Here is a 23,285-nt window from a genome sequence, read left to right as displayed (position 1 = left end):
GGGCGGGGCTTGGGACCCTGCCATCCACCTCCTCCTTGGGAACCTTTCACTGCCTATTGCCATAGCCATAAAAAGTACAGCAGTGGTCCAGACAGGCATTCCAGCTTTTCTTCATTTCCTGTCACACAAAGAGACCAGGCTGGAAAGTCAACCCAAGGCTTACCTACGGGATGGGGTTCAAGTGAAGGAAAGAGATGACAGAAATGTGTCCACAGTAGAGAGAGAGGGAGAGCATATGCTGACCTGACGCAGTGGGTACTGTTGCCTCTCTCCCAGGAGTCCATCAGCTGAGTCAGAGTTTGCCCTTAAGCAGAACAGCCTGGTTAGGGGGATGCTCGCCTTCAGCGATCCCAGCTGCCCACTTGCATGGGGCTTGCACACCTCTCTTCAGGAGTGTGAACTTTGCTACTCTGGTTCAGGAGCTTATTCACGGAAGGGTACTCATGCAAAGGGTCACATCGTCAAAGTCTCACCCTCAACAACAGCCTCAAAATTGTGGCTTTTGATACTATTTTCAAATGTGATTAGATAGACACTGGAACTAATTGAAAACAAAACCAAAAAAAACAAGTCACACTTCACCTGAAACTGGTGCCCTTTGACAGGATGACAGTAGCTACTGGGTACTGTGAATTTTATAATTCATATACATATTCTGCTGTGCTAGGATACGACAGCAATACTCTCATGCTTCTGTATCTATGTATCTATCTATTTATTTATCCATATTAACCCTTTAGGATGTGTCCTAGTTTTCTGTGAATTTTATGATTTATATGCTTGTGTATTTTCATGCTTCTGTATCTATGTATCTATTTCTTGTATATCCCTATTAACCCTTTAAGATGTATCCTGGTTTTTATAATGTGGTTTTGAGATTTCTTCATTTCCTAAAATATTGACTTTTTCAGAAACTGGACCTAATTTAACCTTTAAGTGACCCCAATCCTGACCTTTCCTACCACCAAGCAAACCTATGAGGTGGGATGGAGACTTCTGGGAGAGAAGAAGGGCCATGGAGATGCTCCCTTGTGGTGGATGGGGGGCACATCCTTAAGCTAGCAATCCTGTGAACTCTCCCAGCAGCTTGTTAGAAGTGCCACAGAATGCCCTGAATCTCTGTCCAGATCCAGGTTCTTGGCTCAGAGAGTCTGGGACTATTCTTTGGAAAATACTGCAACAGATTGTAGAGCGAACTGTTGGGGGGACGTCGAAGGAAAGAGGTCCCCTCTGGGAAACAATAGTGATTCTCTCTGGGATCAGTGAGAAGTCTATTTGTCATGGGAAGTTCCCTCACTAGAATCAATAAAGAAGAACAGAGGGACCTGATGCCTGAGAGAGCAGAAGGTGGCAGGGGAATCGCTCCCCCATGATAGTGGGAGGGCATTTGAAGGGCAGACTGTGGGGGTGAGCAGCTTTGCCAGGGGGCTGTAGGAGAGAGGTGGTTTCTGGGGGCCTCACTGTGGGGGATCATGAAGCCTCAGAGTAGAGCTGAACACCACTAAGTGGAAGATCTGTGAGGCCTGGTGTAGGAAGCAGCTCACACTTACCACTCCCTTCAGAAACGGCAATCACTCAGCCTGTAGTCTGCTTACTGGTGCATGTGTGGTGAAGACAGACTTCTAGAAGTCTTGACTTACCTTTTTTTTTTTTTTTTTTTTTTTTTTTTTTTTTTTTTTTTTTTTTTGGTAACGAAGAAGAAATACTAACATTCTTGGAGAATGGAGGGAGCTATCCTAAGTATGTGGGAAGGAGTGTTTTACTAGATTTCTGAGCTAAGTGGAGTGTGACATCACCCTACCAGTCAACTGTGCCTGCTGTTCTCAGTCCTGCTGCTGGAAGGGGAAGTTCTGTATGCGTAAATATGAAAGGATAGATGCACATTTGCTTCATTCCCACAGCCCACTGAGAGCTCACAGCACTACAAGTCCAACACTCTCCTGTGTCACTTTTTGTGTATTCCAAAACCTGTCACAGAGCCCTTCCTATGGGCACTGAAACACATCTATTTTATATATGACTGAACAGTTATGGGGCTTCCTTTGGTCCTAAATATCAATGGCTTCTGCTACATAAAATGTTCTCAACTTTAAATTCCACTTCTTGAGTTTTCACTAATGATAGCAACCGTGCTCCATATTTTGGGGATTTCTGCCTAGCAACTTGACTGGGAGCCATTTGAGCGAGCAACACAATCCACGAGCTTTCTGGATTGCAAAGCTCTATTGTTTCTTGACTTCCACATATTATCCACGGGGTTTTTCTTTTTCTTTTTTAGCAGAGGCGACTTTAAAAGGGAGGGAAGTCATAACAACTCAATTTCTGTTGTGCTTCTGTTGTTTCTGTTCCAGGTGATGGTTCCCAAGGTATATATTAAAAAAGCACACACACAAATATTGTTTACAGAACCTGTGCCTGTGTGTTTTATATCCAGAGACTCAAAAGACAGCTTGTTGGAATAAGACAACAGTTTTAAGAATTATTAGCACACGTTAGTTATGCACAATGGATTCATTATGTCATTTTCATACATGTACATCATGTACATGGTGTACTTAAATTATAGTCAACCCCCAATACCTTTTCTTCACCAAATGTTTTAATGCCTAAGGTATTTTGGACTTATTTGATGTTCTTGGAGTTCAAGGGTATCTAGAGCAATGCTCCTGTTCTTAGGGGACTTACGTTCTCATGGCAGGAAGAGACACATTATGGAGTGACACAAAATTAGTGTGTGTGCCACTGTATACTAGTTTCAGAAGGTGTCTACAGTAAATGACATTTAAACAAAGACTTGAAAGACATGTACAGGCCAAGGGCATCCATATGAAGAGCTTTCTTGGTGGAGGAAACTCAGGTACCAAGATGTTGACGTGGGCAAATGCCTTGTGTTTTGAGGAATGTCAAGGTGACCATGAGAGTGGAGTGGAATGGATGCCAGGGTGAGTGAAAGGGGATGAAGTCAGATACTTGATAGGGAAGGCCACACAAGGTGTTGTTGCATTTTTACTCTTTGTGGGGCTCGTCACCCAGCTCCCAAATAAATCATACATGGAGGCTTGTTATTACTTACGGATGCCCGGCCTTAGCTTGACTTAGTTTCTTGCCAGCTTCTTATAACTTTAAATTATCCCATCTGCCTTTTACCTCTGTGTAGCCAGAGTTTTCCTGTGTCCTGACCTGCCAGCAGTCGGGGCAAATCTCTCCCACTAGCGACCCCCAAGTAAATACATAGAGACTTATATTACTTATAAACTGTATGGACATGGCAGGTTTCTTGCTATCTGTTTTTATATCTTAAATTAACCCATTTCCATAAATCTATACCTTGCCACATGGCTCGTGGCTTAACGGTGTCTTACATCATGCTTCTCCTCATGGTGGCTGGCCGAGTTTCCCTCCGACTCTGCCTTCCTGTTCCCCCAATTCTTTTCTCTGCTATTCCCACCTATACTTCCTGCCTGGCTACCGGAAAATCAGTGTTTTATTTATCAATCAATCATAGCAAAACATCCGCAGCATAGAGAACATCCCACAGCACCTCTGGGCTTTTCCTTTTCTATTAATTTATACCTTTCTTTGTTTCTTACTCCATGGCTTGATGTGTAGCCAGGTGGCTGGCCCCTAGAGTCCTCCTTCTTCCTTCTTCCTCTTGCTTCCAGATTTCTCCTTCTATATATTCTTTCTGCCTGCCAGCCCCACCTATCCTTTCTCCTGCCTTGCTATTGGCTGTTCAGTTCTTTATTAGACCATCAGGTGTTTTACACAGGCACAGTAACACAGCCTCACAGAATTAAACAAATGCAACATAAACAAAAGTAACACACCTTAAAATAATATTCTACTACATTTCCCCCTTTTTGTCTAAATAAAAATGAAAGGGTTTTAACTTAAACATGGTATAACTACATACAACAATTATCAAGTAAGAATTAATTTACAATATTCAGTCCATTTGCAGTTAGCATATTCAAAGAAAATAGTGCATTATCTATCCTATCTCAGTGAATCTAAAGTTTTACACCTAACTTACTTTCTATCATAAACTAAGAGAAACTACAACTATAACTATTTAGTCTTCAACTCCATCAAAGATCCAGAAGGATGTAATATTATCTAACACAGAGACATTTAGCTGCCTGGGCAGTCACCTAAAGTTTCTCTGCAATGTTGGAGCATCCATCTTCAGCCTACAGGCCCAGAATATCTGGCAAACTTTTCTATGAAGCAGGAAGTTTGGACCTTCCTGCCTTGTTTTGGCAAAGTTTGTCAGTTAATTTCCTCTGTGTCCTGCAGAATGTCTAGCAGGAAATTTGAAGGATTGTCCTTCCTTGTTTTGGCAAAGTTCAACAGTCACTTTTGTCTGTGTTCTGCATGTCAAGTCTGCACAGCACATTGTCAGCAGTCAAAGGCAAGAACAGTTTCTTTGCCCAGTGGCTAACCTTGCCACAATGAAAGCAGACTCCATAAGGTGTTTCTTCAATTCCCATCATCTCTGAAGTAAATTGTTGCTGCCAAGAGCAGCTGTATCTCATCATCATGAAAAGCCCTAAGTTAACAAAACATTTTAAATGCCATATTCTGTAGGTCTTTGAAAGGTTTGAAGATAATCTAATAAAATATATCTCTGTATGATCTGCAAAGCATCCCTAACATATCTACAATTTTAATTGTTATAAATAACTAACCACTAACATATGTTTCCTGATTATCCTATATAGTTTATAATAACTGCTTTTAAAAACTAAAACTTCACCTTACATTTCTAAATGAACTACATGGGCACAATACCTCAAACAAAAATAGAAACATACAATATATTGCAATAAAACCTTAAATTTTTATAATATACAGAAATCCTTTAAACAAAAGTAGAGACATATATACAGTATAACAAAAATAACTTTAAATTTGTATCAATATTCTATATTTCTCTAAGTGACAACAAACATCCATAACTCATCAAATAACCAAAAACCACCCACACCCCCCAACTCTTGGGAATGTGGGTGTAGTTTTCTCCAAACTGCTTCCTGCTGTCTGTGGATGAAGTATCTTTATGATCTCAGAGAGAAAATTTGAGATAGTGGCCAAGTCCTGGGAAGACCAGCAGTAACCTTTGCTGATAGATATCACCTGTCAAGATTCAGAAAGTCTTGCCTGATCAAATCTGATCCATATTAACCCTGAAGGAATCCATAGCCTCTCATCTCCTGTGGGAACAAAACTCTAAAGCATTTTTTATTTCCATTTGACAAATATACTTTTTGACTTTTTAAGTTAAGGCATTCCTAAAGTATATAGGCTGATTTATTCCAACAGTCCCTCTTTCAATTCCAGGTCTCTTTGCAGCTGTCCTTTGCTTTTCAACAATCAAAAATTCAAAATCAACACAATAACATACAGGATCCAGACTATCTGTGAATTTCCTGTCTTATGTGGCCTTTTTTCTTTTACTCTCTCTTTAAAGACTATAAACTATTCATGTTTTTCTATGACTATATCCTTTTCCTTTCCTCTTCTTTTTTTTTTTTGGTTTTTCGAGACAGGGTTTCTCTGTGTAGCTTTGTGCCTTTCCTGGAACTCACTTGGTAGCCCATGCTGGCCTCGAACTCACAGAGATCCGCCTGCCTCTGCCTCCCGAGTGCTGGGATTAAAGGCGTGCGCCGCCGCCGCTGCCGCCGCCGCCGCCGCCGCCGCCGCCGCCGCCGCCGCCGCCGCCGCCGCCGCCGCCGCCACCACCACCACCCGGCTCCTTTTCCTTTTCTTAAGCCTACACATTGTTAAACACACTGTAACCTGTTTAGAGGTTTTTTTTTTTCCCCAATCTGGACCTCTATTACTGCATACCTCTAGTCTTTTTTGACCACATGAGCAAATCTTTAAACTGCTAACCTACACCTGGGTCCTCCACATGTGGCTCTCAACTGGCTCCTCCCACTTCTCGGCTTGTGAAAACCAAGCGTGAAACTCTCAGCCAATTGGTTGGAGGTTTGTCTGACCAGGAACTGCATTCAACCTTCCTAGAGCTCTAGAATGCCAATGCTTGCACCGTGGGTGACATGTTTTACTTAGTTCTTTGTCCCTACTTAACTGCTCAGGGACTCAGTGACCCGCAGAAACTGTCTGGCCGAAACTCTTAAAGGAGCCATATTTCTTTTTTGTTGTTCAGCTTTCTCTCAGGCTCTAGATGGATATTTGAGCCCCATAATGTTGTTGATTGGTCTTTGATCGTTTTTGGGGGCCCTGCCACCCAGCTCCCAAATGAATCACACTTGGAGGCTTATACTTAATTATAAATGCCTGGCCCCAGGTTGGCTTGTTTCTAGCCAGCTTTTCATAACTTAAATTAACCCACCTATCTTTTGCCTCTGGGCTTTTCCTGTATACCTCTTTTTGTTTCTTACTCTGTGGCTTGCTGTGTAGCTGGGTGGCTGGCCCTTGAAGTCCTCCTCCTTCTCTGACTCCTTCTTCCTTTTTTCCCTTTCTTCCAGATTTTTTCTTCTATATATTCTCTCTGCCTGCCAGCCCCACCTATCCTTTCTCCTGCCTTGCTATTGGCTGTTCAACTCTTTATTAGACCATCAGGTGTTTTAGACAGGCACAGTAATACTGCTTCACAGAGTTAAACAAATGCAACATAAACACAAGTAACACACCGTAAAATAATATTCTACTACATGCAGGTTCCTCTAGTTACAATAAAGACATTACATATTTAAAAACATTTGTTTTATGTGTATGTGTGTTCACCTGTATGTGTGTATGTGAACCACATGCAGTGCCCACAGAAGCCAGAAGACAGTGTTGGATCCCCTGGAACTGCAGTTACAGATGGTTGTGAACTGCCATGTCAAGTTCTCTGCAAGAGCAGCCAGTGGTCTTAACCTCTGGGCCATTGTCCCAATCCTTAGATATTTGTTTTATTAGTGAGGTGGGATACTGAAGGCAGATTTCAAGCAGAGAAATGATGCGGACATTCTGACAGGGTCAGTGTGGCCACAGTAAGGAACATATAATGCTGATCTCCTCAGTGAGAGAACCTGCATGAGCATAATTTATGGAGAGAGTGCTGGTAAGTAGGTGAGGGATGTGGGGTGGCAGATGGGAAGGAGAGAGGTAGTAATGTGGTGTCTGGCAGTGAACAGCTTAGGCCTGAGGAAGAAATTATTCCCACAGTGAGACAGCAGACAGGCACTTTTATCTCCAGTCTGGATACTGGCCACATTCTTGGGAACATGTTGGGCAGTACAAATTCCAGGTACTGCTAGGAGCAATGACCTCCATTGCCTGTGGATAAATCTTCACAAACTCACTCAGAGCAGCTGGAGGAAGTGCTCACCTGCCAACTGGGGTTCCAATAGCAGCATTGCATGACCTAAGGGTGGAAGCCAAGACCTACTGGTCCAGAAGAAGGGTGATTTTGGCTTAGACTAGAATATAGCGGGCGGTGGTGGTGGGCGGCGGTGGTTGAGAAAGGCTTTCATTCTGGATGTATTTTGAAGGCAAAAACCCACAGGATTTTCAAGCAGATTACCCACAGAATGTGGGAGAAGAATAAGGATAGCTCATTAGCCTTGTCATTTACTGGGGTTGGGAAGACTGTGGGAGGGGCAGATTTAGGAATGGGTTGACAGTTAGAAGCACTGTTTGAAACATAAATTGGAAATACTTTGTCAATACCAAAATAAAGACCTCAAGTAGGCAATTGGAGGTGAGCGTCTGAAGTGGTTCTAGGTCTTAGACTCAGCTGTACGAAGTGAATATTGGGCAGGAGAGGTCAGTCTGTCTCACGGCCACTTCTAGCACCATTTCTAAACAAAGGGCTTGATAGTGGTTTTTGAGTAGCCTACTACCTGCTATAAAAAATTGGAAATAGCATAGGTTTCACAAAGACTTCCTTCATGTTCGTTGTTGAATGGTGGCCCAGGCAGATAATATTTATAAGTCTTGCAGTCTTGGCATGCCCTGATTTTATACTGTGTTTGTTAAGCTTATTTCCCTCAGGGTTGGAGAAATGGCTCTGTAGTGAGGGGCAAGTGCTACTTTTGCAGAAAACCTGCATTCAGTTCCCACCCCTACACCAGGTAGCTCATAACCACCTCTAACTCCAGCTCCAGAGGATCCAACACCCTCTCCTCCTGGCCTGTTTGGGTACCTGTTCTCACGTGTACATACCCATACAGAGATACACAGGTATAAACGAAATTAAACAGAATATTTTTACAAAAATTATGTTTATGTGTTTTGCCTGCATATATGTATGTGTGCCCATGGTGACCAGAACCACATGCATGCAGTGCCCACAGAGGCCAGAGCCACAAGTATGTGGTACCCATGGTGGCCAGAACCACATGTATGCAGTGCCCAGGAGGCAAGAAGAGAGCATTAGATCTCTTTGGAGCTAGAGCTGCAGATGGCTGTGATTTGCTATGTGGGTGCTGGGAACCAAACAGAGGTTCCCCTGCAAGGGTAGTATGTTCTCTTAATCATGGAACCATCTCTCCAGCCCCAATAAAGTAAGTGTTAAAAAATGCATTTATCATATCCTTCTGCAAAATAAAGAGCTATCGGTCAGAAAACAGGTTAGTTTTTTTTTCCCTGTCCACTGAGTTAGCCATATTTTAAATCAGAAACATAAATGGGCATTTAGAAAATCTGTTGTCCAATCTGAAGGTGTCACAGCCTCAGGAAAAGCAGCTAATATTCTGGATTACATAGGACAGAACTCCGAGGAAAGAAGTCAGTAAATTCAAACTCACGATCCGAAATTCAAGTGGGATGGAGGCAAAGCGCACAAAAGACTCCGTTTCATTGCTTGCAAGAGATATCCTCGCGGCGATGAATAGAATTAGCAAATTTTAAGAGACAACTTTTATTTTCCATTAAGCTGGCTGCAGCATTAAGAGTGCAGGCTTCGCAGCCATCTGCCTTGGTCAGAATTCTGGCGCTGCCATTTGTTAGCGATGTGATCTTGACTGAGTTTCTTAAAATCTGCTCCGTTTTCCTTACCTGTGACAGAGACAAGGGGCTGCTCCAAAGTGAAAAGCTCCAGCTAACGTGGTTCGAATGGTTAGAATTAAGTTAAGGTACGTACTCAGAGCCGTGCCTGGCTAAGTAGGCACTGGCTGCTCAAACAGCCAAAAGAAGGCAGGGCTGAGGAGCTGGCCCCACTGGGGCAGAGCCTGCGGCACAGGCATGGTGATTTGAGTCCAGTCCCAGCACCTAAGCAACACCAGGTATGGCGGCACACACCCTGTAATCCCATCCCAGCACTGGGGAGGTGGAGACATGCGGATATTTGGGGGTCTTTGACCAACGGATGAATTGATGAGAGACCATGGTTTAAAAAAAGAGATGGGGATGACTGAGAGTGACCCCTGACACCAACTTCTGGCTTCAATATGCAGATGTGCACATGCAACACTCCCCCGTCATACACACACATACACACACACACACACACACACACACACACACACACACACACACACACACACGAGAGATACGACTGTCCTTGGCACAATGGTAGAAGTGACTGTCCAACACTGAAATCTGCTCTTTTACTTCGGGATTTTACATTCAATTCTGGGTGTTCCTACAATTTTAAGTGTTGACCGTGGTGATGGGCATAGAACCATGCCAAGGGCAGAACATACAAAAGGCTGGCGTAGAGAGTCTGGGATTTTTTTTCTTTTGAAAGCAGGGCTAGAAGCTGAAATAAAGCTTGAAAACCAGAGTCTCTGTCACCGACAGAGCCAGGAGCATAGGGATGGCATCGGAGAGGACAGGTGTGGAAGTGCTTTGATGCTCTGTCATGGGCAGAGAGGGACAGAAGCCACTCTCCCTGCCCTGGCACTACAGACGAGCCTGATTCTCAGGTCTCAACTTTGTTGTCTGAAATCAGAGTTCAGTCCAGACATGCTCTAAAGTAAAAAGTGGCTGTGGGCCTCTGTGTGCACTGCCTGTCCCTGGAAGTGAGGCCCTGAGACACAGGGGGCAGTCAGGTATGATGATACTTATGTTGGTTTTGGTTTGGGATTCAGATTCCGAAGATCTCTTTCCATCTAAGACTCTAGGGACTGTCTTAAGTATTTTAGTTGGCCTTTTTATCCCTCATTCCTACCCCCTAGCTTCATCTCCTCAGTGGAGATCTTTAGATTTAAACATTTACATAAGAACTCCAGACTAAAGTGTGATTTCTATTCGGCAGTAATTCCCAGGCACATAAAACTCACAGCCCTTAGTGACCTCCCGGGAAAACTCAGGGTACCATTTTCTACGCTGTCTAAGAGACCACAGCAGAATTTCTAGATGACCATGTTATCACCACTACCTCTACTCTGGGTTGCAAATGGGAAAAATGGAAAGTATCAGGGTCACTGCCTCCCTGGGAGCAGGTGTCAGAATTCATGGCTGTGTCCTGAGAGCTGGTGTCCAAGCAAGGTTAGGATATGCAGGTTGTAGAGTGGATGCCTCAGGAGAGGGAAAGGGAGGTGGCTGAACACAGCAATGGTGGATTGGCTGGCAGCTGTGAGCCACAGAGCTGTACACATGAATATCTGTGGCCTGAGGTTTCCAGGCACACTTCAATGTTTATTGACCATGTCTCACGTGGAAGACACTATGCTGGGCACTCAAGGACACTTAAGGACACTACCCCTCTAGCAAGGAGTTTCTGGACTGGTTGGAAAGCAAGAACTGGCAGCAGATACTTTGCATAATATTGTATTAACCAGGGAAACAGAGCAATCATCACTAATAAGTCACGGTTTATTGTAAAGACTTGGCTCTTTCAACAGTGGAGGCTGCTCCCATGATCTGCTGTCTGCAAACTGGAGACTGGGGGAACCAGTGGTGTAATTCAAGGGCCCGAGAGCCTGGGAGCTCGAGAGCTGACTGTGCAGACTTCAGGCCGAGTGAAGGAGCATGAAGGGCATGTCCATGGGCAAGCCATTAGACAGAAAAGGAATTCACCTTCCTTCAGCCTTTTCGTCCTATTCAGCCTTCTGTAGATGAGACAGTGCTCACCTATGTGGTGGAAGCAGCTGTTTTAATCAGTTCCCAAGTTCAAGTCCTAAACTTGATGCAGATTGCTGTGGCTGACTGTAGTGGGAGGTGGGATATGGAGATGGGTTAGAGTGGGTTGAATGGGACAAAGGAAGGTGGTTCACACGAGCAAATGTTCTATCAAAGGTGAGACCTAACAGGGCAAGTAGAATGTGCGATGCTCCCAGGTTTCCTGCTTTGGGCTGCATCATTTGTGCCCCACATGACTCCGGGGATGTCTTTGATAGAAATGGCATCCTCCATGTTGTTTGGTGTACAACTTGCATGATGTTGTGGGGGCAGCCCCCAGATGCTACATCAACAGGACCAAGTGGGAACGTTCAGGAGAGAAGCAAGACAGAAACCCAGAGAAGTACATTCAGGTTCCAACTGTGGAGAGAAGAGGTAGGGTAAGGATTTTTAACTTTAATTTGTAGACCCTAAACAAATGATTTGAGATGACTGGTTGAGAGACATGAACGTTAAGTTTGAAAGGGACAGATTGGGTACTGGAGACCAGAGATGATCACTTAAGCATGAAGCTAAGTGACTAAGGATTGGCCAATCAAGTGTGAAACTATTTTAGTTATCTAGATACTATGTAAAAAGATATGAGTAGTGGTGGTAGCAGCAGTAAGAAAAAGAAAGGCAAATATGGAAGAGTCTCTTCAGTATTTCTACAACCATTTTTTTTCCAGTGTTTAATAAGCACGAGGTACTGTGGACGATGCTGGTGATCTGTAAGCCATATAGGTGTGTCATCATAAAGCCAGTCACTCACCAAATGAACACATATTGTTGTTATTCTATAAATGCAAAGCTCAAGCTGATATGAGAATACATAACCAATGATGTCTGAGCTAGTTTGGGTGTACAGGGATCGGGAATGGCTTCTTCTGAAACATCAAAAGAAAGGTGTTCAGAGTAGAGACTGGGAGGGTGAGTAGGAGCCAACCATGCAAGGACAGGCAAGGAAACCAAAGCGTCTCAGATGTGGGATGAGTTTGTATAAAGGCCTAGAGGTGATGGGAAGCATGGGAAATAGCAAGCAAGGGAGAGAGGCGTGAGATGAGGCTGGAGGCAAAGTCGGGAGCCACATGACAAGGTGGGTCTGTTGTTTTTTATCTCAGGAACAAGAAGGAACCAGACAACTTTACATAGGAGGTGCCATGTTCCATTTTGCATTTTGCAATGGGTACCCTTGCCACCTTGTGGAGAGCAGAAGAGCGGTGGGCACCTGGGAAACCTGGCATGAGCTTGTGTGGTTCAGGGGGAAACTTGTTGGGTGGACCAATGAAGATGGCGGTAGGATAGGATATTAGGAGACCCCCAGGACTTGATGATGGCAGATAGGACAGAAGTGCAGAAAAATGGATTGTTGTTAAGTGGTATAGTCAAAGAACGGAATACTACCCGGCAGTAAAAGGGAATGAACTACTGTTACAGACAACAGGAATATATCTCAAAAACATCATGCTCAGTGAAAGAAGTTGAAAAGTAAAGAGAAAGGCTTTGATGAGGGTGTCTTCCTGCCAGTGGTCCTGGAAAGGGCAATTGTGGAAGTGCGTGATGGCACTGGTTTGGGATACGAAGTGGGAGGGTGAGTGGAAGTGAAAGCACAGTTAGGAAGCATTGGGACAAACAAATGACAAGCAATTGCAGTGGCAAGAGATAAAAGTACCCATAAAGTTGTGTCCGTCAAAACGAGGAGATTTCAGCCATCTCTAAATGATGGCGGTACTGAGGAAGAGTGACAGAGGGACAGGGACTGAAGTGTGTGGAATGGGAGCCCTGGGGAAGGTGAGTCTGCAAGAAGTGGCCACTCAGAGAGAAGCGTCCTGTAACGTCAAGCCAGGAAGCTTGGGCTAGGCAGCACCTTACGGTTTAGAGCTCTCCTAGGAGAGCAATTCAAGTGCTGCTGTCACCACAATACGGTTGCTCATCTAACTGTGTGGCGCTTGTTTAAAGATGGGTTCAAATCAAGTTTAAGGCTAGCTCCAGCCCAGAGTTGAGAGACTCCTCATCTGCCTGTCTTAGCCACAAGCAGAGAAACCATACTGAATGGCACTGTAGCTTTTTCTAGTGTGAATACTGTGGTCCAGAATTAAATCCTACAAGACCCAGCCCTTTGAAAAAAAAAATAGACTGATGACCCTAAACCATCAAGATGCTTCCTTTTCTTTTTCTCTAAAGAATTAGTAATTTGCTTCTGTATTTGAGAAGTCACAGTGTGTTCCTGTGACCAAAGCACAGCAGACTTGCACCATGAGTCCAAATGTTTCTAAAATCCAGGGACACTTGTCTCAATGTTGAGTTAGCACATTAAAAATGACTTTCTTAGCTGAGACCTTCTCTTTCATTTACAGGTGTGCCCCAAGATATCAGTTCAGGAAGACAGTAGCAGACTCTGTGCCAGCTGCTACCAGGAGCCACGAGCCAAATCAGTTATTTCCGGATGCGAAACCAACTTTAGGCTGGCACCAAGGACTCAATGCACTTGCAAGATGAAGCACTTAGGTGAAAGTGAATTGTATTCCCCTCTTTGTAAAGTCTTTTGTGAGAGCAAAGCTTGGATCCACCCAGCCAAGATCAAGTTCAAAACTGTCCTGTTCTAGAGACAAATGGAAACGTTTAGACAATGAGCCATGTGGATTGTACAAGTTCATTGAAAACATAAGCAAGACCTCAGCATCACCCTTCTGTGTCTATTAACAGATGTGGGGATGGGTACCACTCTCTTACAACCATCTAACATAGTTCTGCAACTGGCCTTGTAGCTTTGGACCACTCTCTCACAAGGCAAAGCTCTGGTCCTTTTTCAAGTGTCCTCCTTTCTCATTCCACCCCATTTTCGATTCTTCTGAAAGGGTACTTGCCCCATCACAGGATCTGACCAAATTTTCAAGTGGGTAAAATGACTCCACCTCCAACCTAAGTCCAGCAAAGTCTGGGCTAAATCAATCTTTAATTACCCCAGAAGTTAGCACACAGTAGGGAATTCAGGGAAGGCTTCAGTTTTAATCAATTATGTCTTGGGAGGAACCACCTGGAAGCTTTTACAATATTGATGTGTAATTTATATACATGGAAATACCCAACATCCACAAATTTAATCCATTTTAAGGACATTGAGACACAGGACGTTTTAATCAGCCTGCCATGTCCCTCAGGCTCCCCATTCTTACCCCCAATCAACTGCGGATCTATTTTCCATCATTAGAGATGAGTTTTGTCTGTTCTAGAGTTTTGGGTTTTTTTTGGGGGGGGTTGTTTGTTTTGTTTTTGTAACCACACAATATGTGCTCTTTTGCATCTTATTTCTTTCACCTATCATAGTGTTTTTGAGATGTATTCATGTTGTATGTAACAGCAGTTCATTCTTTTTTATTGCCTAGTAGTATTTCGTTCTTTAAATATGCCATTTAACAATCCATTTTTTCTGCCAGTGTTCTCCTGGATTTTTCCAGTTCTCAAAGCTGCTATTACATTCTTATATGAAGCTTTATGTAAACATACTCAAAATTACTTGAGTTTAAAGATCTGAGCATTCCATGGTATACAAATTATAACCCAGTGTTATAATAAATGTTGTTGATAAAAGCTTAGATTTCAAGTAGTGTCCATGTATGCCTCATGATAAGTGCCTAGAGTGAATGTGTTTAACACCCAGGAAGCACGACAGGACATAGCTGTGAAATGCAGGCAGCCTGCTCTACAGACCATGTTCCGTGCGAGCAAGGGCATATAGTGGACCCTGTCTCAAGAAAAAGTCCAGGAAGAAAGACAGAAAGAGTGAAATGAAGATAGGAAGGAGGGGATGAGGAAGAGAGGAAGGAATGAAAGAAGGAAGGAAAAAGAAAGAAAGGAACGAAGGAATGAAGGAAGGAAAACATCTGAATAGTTTCCAAAGGAGTTATGCCATTTTAACTTCACTCCATGGAAGCAAATGAAAACTTGCATTGCTCTATATTCTACTTAATATTTGCTGGTATTGATCTTTTAAAAAATTATAGTATGTGTGTGTGTATGTGTGTGTATGTACCATGCATGCCTGCTCTCGAGTGTGCACTGGTGTTTTAATTTGTGCCAGCCTGAAGACTGAAGACGCTGAATACCTGCGCTTGTGCTCCTTAGCCACTTGAGTCTCCTTTGTGAGCTGCCTATTCAAGTCTTATTCTTATTTTAAAAACTAGGTCATCTCTTTATTATTGAATCATAGGATTTCTTTGTATGTTCTGGGTGCAATATATTTGTCATATATAAACACATATAGTGATTCTTCCTCAGTGTGTGGCTTGCTATTTATTTTCTTGATGTGTTGGATGAGCAAACATTGCGTGGCTTGAGTGAGTACAATTTATCAAGCTTTTTCTTCTATGAGTCATCTATGTCCTTCTCACAAAACTTTTGCTCATTGCCAGGGGGCAAAGTATTCTTCTTTTAGACTTTTATGTTTTTCCCTTGTGACTTTATTGTATTACTCTCACATTTAAGTTGTTGACCCATTTTAAATGGATGCTGTGTGTGTGTACAGTGTGAGATGGGTCAAATCTTTCTGCCATTAAAAAAAACCAACTGCATCCAGATATTCTAAATCAGTTTTTGAAGTTTCCTTTCTGCTATTGAATTAAAGAAGTCACTTTATTGTAGGTGTGTGGGTCTATTTCTGGACTCTATTCTGTTCTTAGCCATGTCTTCTAAAAGTGTTAGCAATGATTTTGAAGCAGAAATGGATTGAGATTCCTAGCTATACAGAGATTTATGAATTAGGTCAGTCTTATATTAAACATTAAAGAAGATTAATTTTATTTTAAATTATGTGTATGTGGGTATGTGCACATGAGTGCAGGTACCCATGGAGCCCAGAAGGTGGCATAACATTTCCTGGAGCTGGAGTTTCAGATAGTTGTGAGCCACTCAATTTGGGTGCTAGAAACCAAGCTCAGGTCCTCTACAGGGGTGGTAAGCACCCCTAGCCTTGACTGATTAGCTATGTCTCAGCACCAGTAAGCACTTTTAAAATCACTGAAAAGATTCTCTCGTGTTAGTGAACACAAAGCCGTTTATTTGATTCTCATGGAAGTCCTTGGGGGGAAGTGGCTACCAGGAGCCAAAGAGTGTTGTGTGCCTTGGCTTTTACTCCCTGCAGTAAGCAATGTCACATACAAAGGAAGTGGAACCAGGGAAGCATTAGCTGGTTTGAGAATAGAAACAGAGGGAACAGTGAAGCCTGGAGAGGCATGGGTGTTGGCAGGGTTGGGAAAACCGTCTGCTCCAGATCCCAAATAAGCTGCTGCCTTCCTGCCCCAGCCTGTTATTTCAAATGGCTGTGTGGCAGCTGCCCCGAAAGTGGAAAAAGCCATCTTACATTGAATCCTTTGCAATTAATTAAAACAAAAATCCCAGTTCTTATCCTTCGCATGTGGTATCCACCCTCTCCTCCAGAGGTCTGGCTAATGGCAGTTCACGTCCTTGCTCTCTTCAGAAAGAGCCATGTCTCCTTGAGTTCAGACCACTCCTGCATGTTTTGATGGCTCAAGTGGGGCTGTGACTTGTGGTCCATCCAGGGTCTTATTGTTGAGAGGCTTGGGTAGATCTTTTCCAGCTTTTACATCCCATGTGGAAACAGTCCCACCATGGTGACTTAGAACCATGGTCTTCACTCTGTGTAGCAAGGGACTGTCATATCTGCATTACAACCCCATTACCACACCTGAGACTCTGTCCTGGTGTTGACTCCGACCACCTGCCTCTATCCCCACACCTCTCCCTAAAGGTAGGACTTGGTATTTATTTCTATTATCAATAAGATGCATAGATTTTTGGCAAAACTAAATTGTTGATTAATTGGTGAAGAGAATGCCTTTGCCAATCTCTCTCCTGGCAAATACTTCCCATCTTTCAAGACCAGAAGCAATGCTGTTTCCTGGGAGAAAATGAAGTTTCCCTTACGAAGACTTGGTTGTTTTCTCTATACATCTACTTAATACTTTGTGAATTTCTTCCATAGGCAGAGCATTTGCTGGTTACAGATCTGTTTGGAGTGTAAATCAGTTCTTATTATTTTATTTTGCAACATGTGGGACATATAAATATAATAGCTTCTCAGACATAAAGTGAATTTAATTTTTTTACATTTGTTTATTTATCTATTTATTTAGTGTGTGTGTGTGTGTGTGTGTGTGTGTGTGTGTGTGTGTGTGTTTATCAAGGTATACATGTGTCAGTCAGAGGACAACTTACAAAACTTGGCTCTCTTCTTTCCATCACATGGGGTCTGGGGACTGAGCTCAGTAGGTCGTAAGGATTTGTAGGAAACACCTTTACAACTGAGCCACCTTGCCAACCCACAAAGTAAGTTTTTCAATCAAAGGACTGAGTACCTTTGCTGAATAATTATACTATTTACATTTATTCAACCTTTAAGTATTCTGTGTATTTGTGATGGTTTGCCTAAGTGTATGTATTTTGCCCTCTAAAGATGTTAATAATTACAAAATTTGCTTAGAGTGCACACGAGGGTCCTGTGCCACCCTTAGTTCCCACCTACCCTTCCAGGCAGACCACGGCAGTTCTTTTCCCTCGTGATCTCAGACATGAATTCAGAACCCCACTTTCCAATGACTCCATCAGTGAACCACCTTAGGATAAGATTATTTCCTCCTCCCTCATCCTGAGAGCAGAAGCCACAAGGTCGCCCTCGATGACCTTGCTGCTGGTACCTAAGAGAATACTCTAATAAAGCTGCAGACACTCCACAGATTCCTGTCTCTCAGAACTTAATCCCATTTGCATTTTGGCTATGATCAGATGGTGGAAACACAAACTCCAAACTGTCAATCAACTTGGGCTTCTTTTCCAACTTTTCATAAATATATTTCTTTAAAAATTGTTGAACATTCTTGAACCACTAAAATGGCACAGCTAATTTTTTAATTATTGCAATGTTTTTAAATCTATATTTTATAGTTCATAACCTAGAATTGTTCATTGCTGAAAATCTACAATGTACAAATGAATATGTATGTGTGTAGATGCATATGTGTGTGTATAAATGTTGGCATTCTGAGATTTGAGGAAGAAAAGAGAGAAGATATTTACTGAAAATATATTTTTCATATTGTCCAGTTTTTACCTTTAAATATCAGTTGAAAACATTTTTAAAGTATATAGATTTCTGGCATGTAATTTATCTTCAAAACACAAATTAAACCTAACCAGTTATAAATTTGAGTTTCTTTCTGAATTAACCATGTTGGCATTACCCCAGTTACCTCCTTATGTTCGCATGGTTGCTTCCAGACTCTATGTAGAATTTTATGCCTCTGTAGTATCAAATTTGTTAAATGGCATATTTTTATATCAGTAATTTTTATAGCATATTGTTATTCCAGACTTTTACATGTCTCTAATTTATTCTTAACTTCAACACAGCAGTATTGATTTTTTTTCTAAGTTTGATGGCATGAGCTTTTGGTTGTGGTTTAGAGACCTTCTAGCACAATCAATAATTTCCACTTCTTTTTTCTGTTCTTTCTCAAATCTAGGTGTTTGAGCAGGTGCAACAGCAAGCATAAATGTTCCTTGTTTCGCTTTTATTTCTCTTTGAGAAACATTTCAATTATCTCTTGCAATGATTGAGATTAAGTATCTTGATGACTGAATTATCTAGGGCACTTCAGTGCCTAACAGTAAGAATAATTTTGTTTGCAAGTCAAATGGGACCTGTCTCTTTAAAGCACATTCCCTCTTCCTAGTCCCCCCAACAAAGAGTCAGTTGGTCATAGTCTTTTCTGTAGCCCGAAATTCATTGTTTTACCAAGTGTGGTCACTGGGTTGCAGAACTGGCCTGGGAAGGATTTAGGGGCAGGGTCCCTGCAGGTGCTGTAGCTCTGGCTGCCAGGATTAAGGTAGCAGGGACAAAGGAGGCTGCAGACCATCGTAAGTGCTGTAAAAAGTAAGATTTCCAAGTGCCTCAGTTGAGAGGACGATTTTGTCCTTAGATACCTCATAGTCGATACCAGCTGTCCCAGGTAAATGTTTGTTCCTGAGTTATTTAGGCTCTGGTTCAAACAGTATTGACAGAGACCTGCACAGAGCATCAGAGTTTTTTGTTTTAATTGTATCATTTAATTTTTGGCACAGAATTATGGCCATATTAATGGAAATGAAAATGAAGAAGAAAAATTAAACTGAAAATCAAGTCTTTTCTATTTTCTCTTGCTATAATTTATGTGGAGTTTTAATCATAGACTTCATAATTTTCTTTTCTAGTTTATACATTTTTTAATTTTTTGAGAGAGATTCTTGTTATGTAGCCCAGGATGAGTTCAAATTTATGACCCTGTTCCTTCAGTGTCCTGAGTGTTGATGATAACTGTGCATCACCACACCTGGCTTTCTGTTCTAATTTTTAAATAACATATGGAAATCATGTTTTTGTTACTACAGACAATTTGTAAGACCAACTTGATATGTCATGTGTTTTCACATACTGATAGACATTCTTTGAAATAAACCAGTTTTTTAAATATTGAATATATATAAAATTTACTAAATTATCCACAAGTTACGAAGAATTACCAAAACACCAATATCCAGTATATTTGCCATCCAGTTGGAAATAAAGAACTATCATCTATATCTTTAAAGGGCTCTATGTATTTTTCTTACCTCATCCTCTTGCTTCATCCATAGGTTACTTAGTCACTATTTATTATATTGTATTAGTCCAGGTTCTCTGGAGGAACAGAATACACACACACACACACACACACACACACACACACACACACACACACACACACACAGATTATATATATATAAAGAGGATTTATTAGATTGACTTACAGGCTGTGGTCCATCTAGTCCATCAATGGCTGTCTACCAATGAAGGTCCAACAATCAAGTAGCTGTTCAGTCCACAAGGCTGGATGTCTCAGCTGGCCTTCATTATATGCCAGAATCCTGAAGAAGTAGGCTCTAATACAAGTGAAGGAATGGACTTGCCAGTGAGAGTGAGAGCAAGCAGGCAAAGAGAGCAAGCTTCCTTCTTCCATGTCCTTTATATAGACTTCTAGCAAAAGGTGGGCTGAAATAAAAGGTGTATCTTCCTGTATTAGTCAGGGTTCTCTAGAGTAACAGAACTTATAGAATTAATCTCTCTATATATATATAGAAAGGGGATTTATTAGAATGACTTACAGGCTGTGGTCCAGCTAACCCAATAATAGCTGGCTATGAATGGAAAGTCCAAGAATCTAGTAGTTGCTCAGTCCACAAGACTGGATGTCTCAGCTGGTCTATGGTATATGCTGTAATCCTGAAGAAGCAGACTTTAATGCCAGTGAAGGAATGGACTTGCTAGCAAGGGGAGGGAGAGCAGGCAAAGAGCAAAAGCATCTTTTATATAGGCTTCCAGAATAAGATATGACCCAGATTAAAGGTGTGCCTTCTTGCCTCAATATCCAGATTAAAGGCATATGTCTTTTTATCTCAAAGATAAAGATTAGAAGTGGATCTACCTACTTCAAATTTAGCAAAAATTCTTTATAGTTGTGCTCTTTATTTTTGGATTTTAGTTGATTCCAGATTTAGTTTAAGTGGACAACGCAGAATAGCCATCACACTTCCTACCTTAAAAGATCTAAGTTGGCCGGGCGGTGGTGGCGCACACCTTTAATCCCAGCACTCGGGAGGCAGAGCCAGGCAGATCTCTGTGAGTTCAAGGCCAGCCTGGGCTACCAAGTGAGTTCCAGGAAAGGCGCAAAGCTACACAGAGAAACCCTGTCTCGAAGAAAAAAACAAAAAAACAAAACAAAACAAAAAAAACAAAAAAAAAAACAAAAAAAACAAAAAAAAACAAACAAAACAAAACAAAACAAAACAAAAAGATCTAAGTTAATGGTGGGTCTTCCCACCTCAAATGATCTTGACTAAAAGTGGGTCTTCTCACTTCAAATGACTTAATTAGGAAAAAAAGATCTCTCACAGGTATACCCAACTGCTTGAGTTTTAGTTAATTCCAGATATAGTTAACTTGACAACCAAGAATAGCCACCACAAATCCATCCCTTATCAACTTGACACATGATTATACCTTCTTATGTCATACTTAATTTATAAATGAAAACAACAATCAGGTCATAATTATACCTTTTGGTATATAAAGATATAACTATCCCACATACTGTCACAAATGTATAATATATTTAACTACATTATAATTATGCCAAAAATGATATAACTATCTCTGGTACAGCCACAAATGCATCATAAATTTTAGAACAGGTGGCAATGTTCCTTGAGGGACATATTTTTAGCACCTCAAACCTAAATATGATAAGCACTGATATTCTCTTAATTATGTTACATTACCTGTCAAAGAAATCGAGGAAAGAAAACACAAATATCTATAGAAACACATTCTTAACAAAATAGGACAGAAACTCTGATGTCAATAATCTTAGTCCTGCAACTGGCCATGTGGTCTTAGCTGGTAACTACCTTTCACTACTACCCATTCTGTATTTCCTCCACCCTCAGCAAGCACCTGAACAGGTCTTGGCTCTTTTCCTGGAGCAGTGACCCACACCTTCATTCCTGATGGGTCTGTGCCCTTTGTCATCCTGCCTGGATTAGACAGTTGTAGTTTCCCATGGACTTTAATCACAAGACATGGTAGCACCAAGAGTTGCCCTAGAGGATTTCCTGCACTCCAGACATAATCTTTCTTACCCCCATTGTGGAGAAGCAATCCAGTTTCCCCTTGGATCAATATTCCCGCCTAACACTGTTATTCCTTTCTTAAACTGTTGGCTTAGAAGCCCAAAGTGATAAGGGTAGACCTGAGCTTGCAGTTCAATGAAATGTTTGTTGTGGCTCCTTGCAGGAGCACTCCCCTGTCTAGAACCAAAACTTCTAGGCCAGCAGAACTTAACGTTGCAGGAATAGGAAGTAAACATTTTCCTAGTGGATCACTAGGGGTCATAGTGAGTGGTCCACCCTTTGATTCCTGGACCCGTGGATTTGGGCTATGGGATACCATATATTGGACATGGATTTAAAGCATATACAGTCTTCTGGAGAACACTGCCCCACCCCTTCAGGCTGCTGCCACCTAATTGGTGCTGTAACTTTTGTCCTCAAAAGGCCATTCCATCTTTCTATCAGGACAACTGCTTCAAGATGGTGGGCAGCATGGTAAGACCAATATATTCTATAATCATTGGTCCACTGTCACACTTCTATGGCTGTGGAATAATTTCCTTGGTCACAAGCAGTACTGTATGAAATACAATGATGGGCCGGGCGGTGGTGGCACACGCCTTTAATCCCAGCACTCGGGAGGCAGAGGCAGGCGGATCTTTGTGAGTTCGAGGCCAGTCTGGGCTACCAAGTGAGTTCCAGGAAAGGTGCAAAGCTACACAGAGAAACCCTGTCTCGGGGGAAAAAAAAAAAAGAAATACAATGATGGTAAATAAGGGATTCTGTAAGTCCATGGATGGTGGTTTTAGCAGAAGCATCACATTCAGGAAAGGCAAATTAATAACCAGAATAAATATCTACTCCAGTAAAGACAAAGCATTGTCCTTTCCACAGACGAAGTGGTTCAATGTAGTCAACCTGCCACCAGGTTGCTGACTGGTAACCCTGGGGAATTGTGCCATATCTGGGGTTATTGTTGGTCTCTGCTATTAGCAGATCTAGCACTTAGCAGTAGCTATAGCCAGGTCAGGCTGCCTTGTTGAGTGGCAGCCCACGTTGTTGAGACCAAGCATAACCTCCATCTCTGCCACCATAGCCACTTTGTTCATGGGCTCACTAGGAAATGACAGGGATGGCTGGGGAAAGAGGCTGGTTACCCACAGAATGGGTCATCCTATCTACTTATTGAGCTCCTTCTCAGGCGAAGTCACTTTTTGATGAGCATTTAAATGGGACACAAATATCTTTACATCCTTCACCCATTTAGGGAGATTAATTTACATACTTCTTCCCCAGATGTCTTTCATCAATTTTCCAATCCTGCTCTTCCCAAGTCCCTGACCATCCAGCCAATCCATTGGATACAGCCCCTGAATCAGCGGGCAATTGCACATCTGGCTGTTTCTCCTTCCAAACAAAATGTATGACCATGTATACTGCCCAAAGATCTGCCCACTGTGAAGATTTTCCTTCACTGTTGTCCTTCAGGGTTGTCCCAGAAAGAGGTTGTAATGCTACAGCTGTCCACT

The 23,285-nt window shown here is 42.1% G+C and overlaps 1 protein-coding gene across 2 annotated transcripts in view; it reads left to right on the top strand.

The window, feature by feature from the left end:
- The window catches only part of LOC121827228 (uncharacterized), a 107,497-nt gene extending 92,848 nt beyond the window's left edge, over positions 1-14,649 (top strand). For both annotated transcript variants that reach the window (XR_013049094.1, XM_076564180.1), the window contains exon 3: positions 13,416-14,649. Coding sequence is in view for 1 of the 2 variants with exons in the window: in XM_076564180.1 (XP_076420295.1) it covers positions 13,416-13,664 (249 nt within the window). In the remaining variant the exon portion in view is untranslated. The remainder of the gene's footprint in view (positions 1-13,415) is intronic.
- Positions 14,650-23,285: the final 8,636 nt, after the last annotated feature.

This window comes from Peromyscus maniculatus, chromosome 2, assembly GCF_049852395.1.
Source record: "Peromyscus maniculatus bairdii isolate BWxNUB_F1_BW_parent chromosome 2, HU_Pman_BW_mat_3.1, whole genome shotgun sequence".
Classification (NCBI taxonomy): Eukaryota; Metazoa; Chordata; class Mammalia; order Rodentia; family Cricetidae; genus Peromyscus; species Peromyscus maniculatus.
The sequence above is the reverse complement of the archived record's forward strand: the minus strand, read 5'-3'. Positions and strand labels throughout refer to the sequence as shown.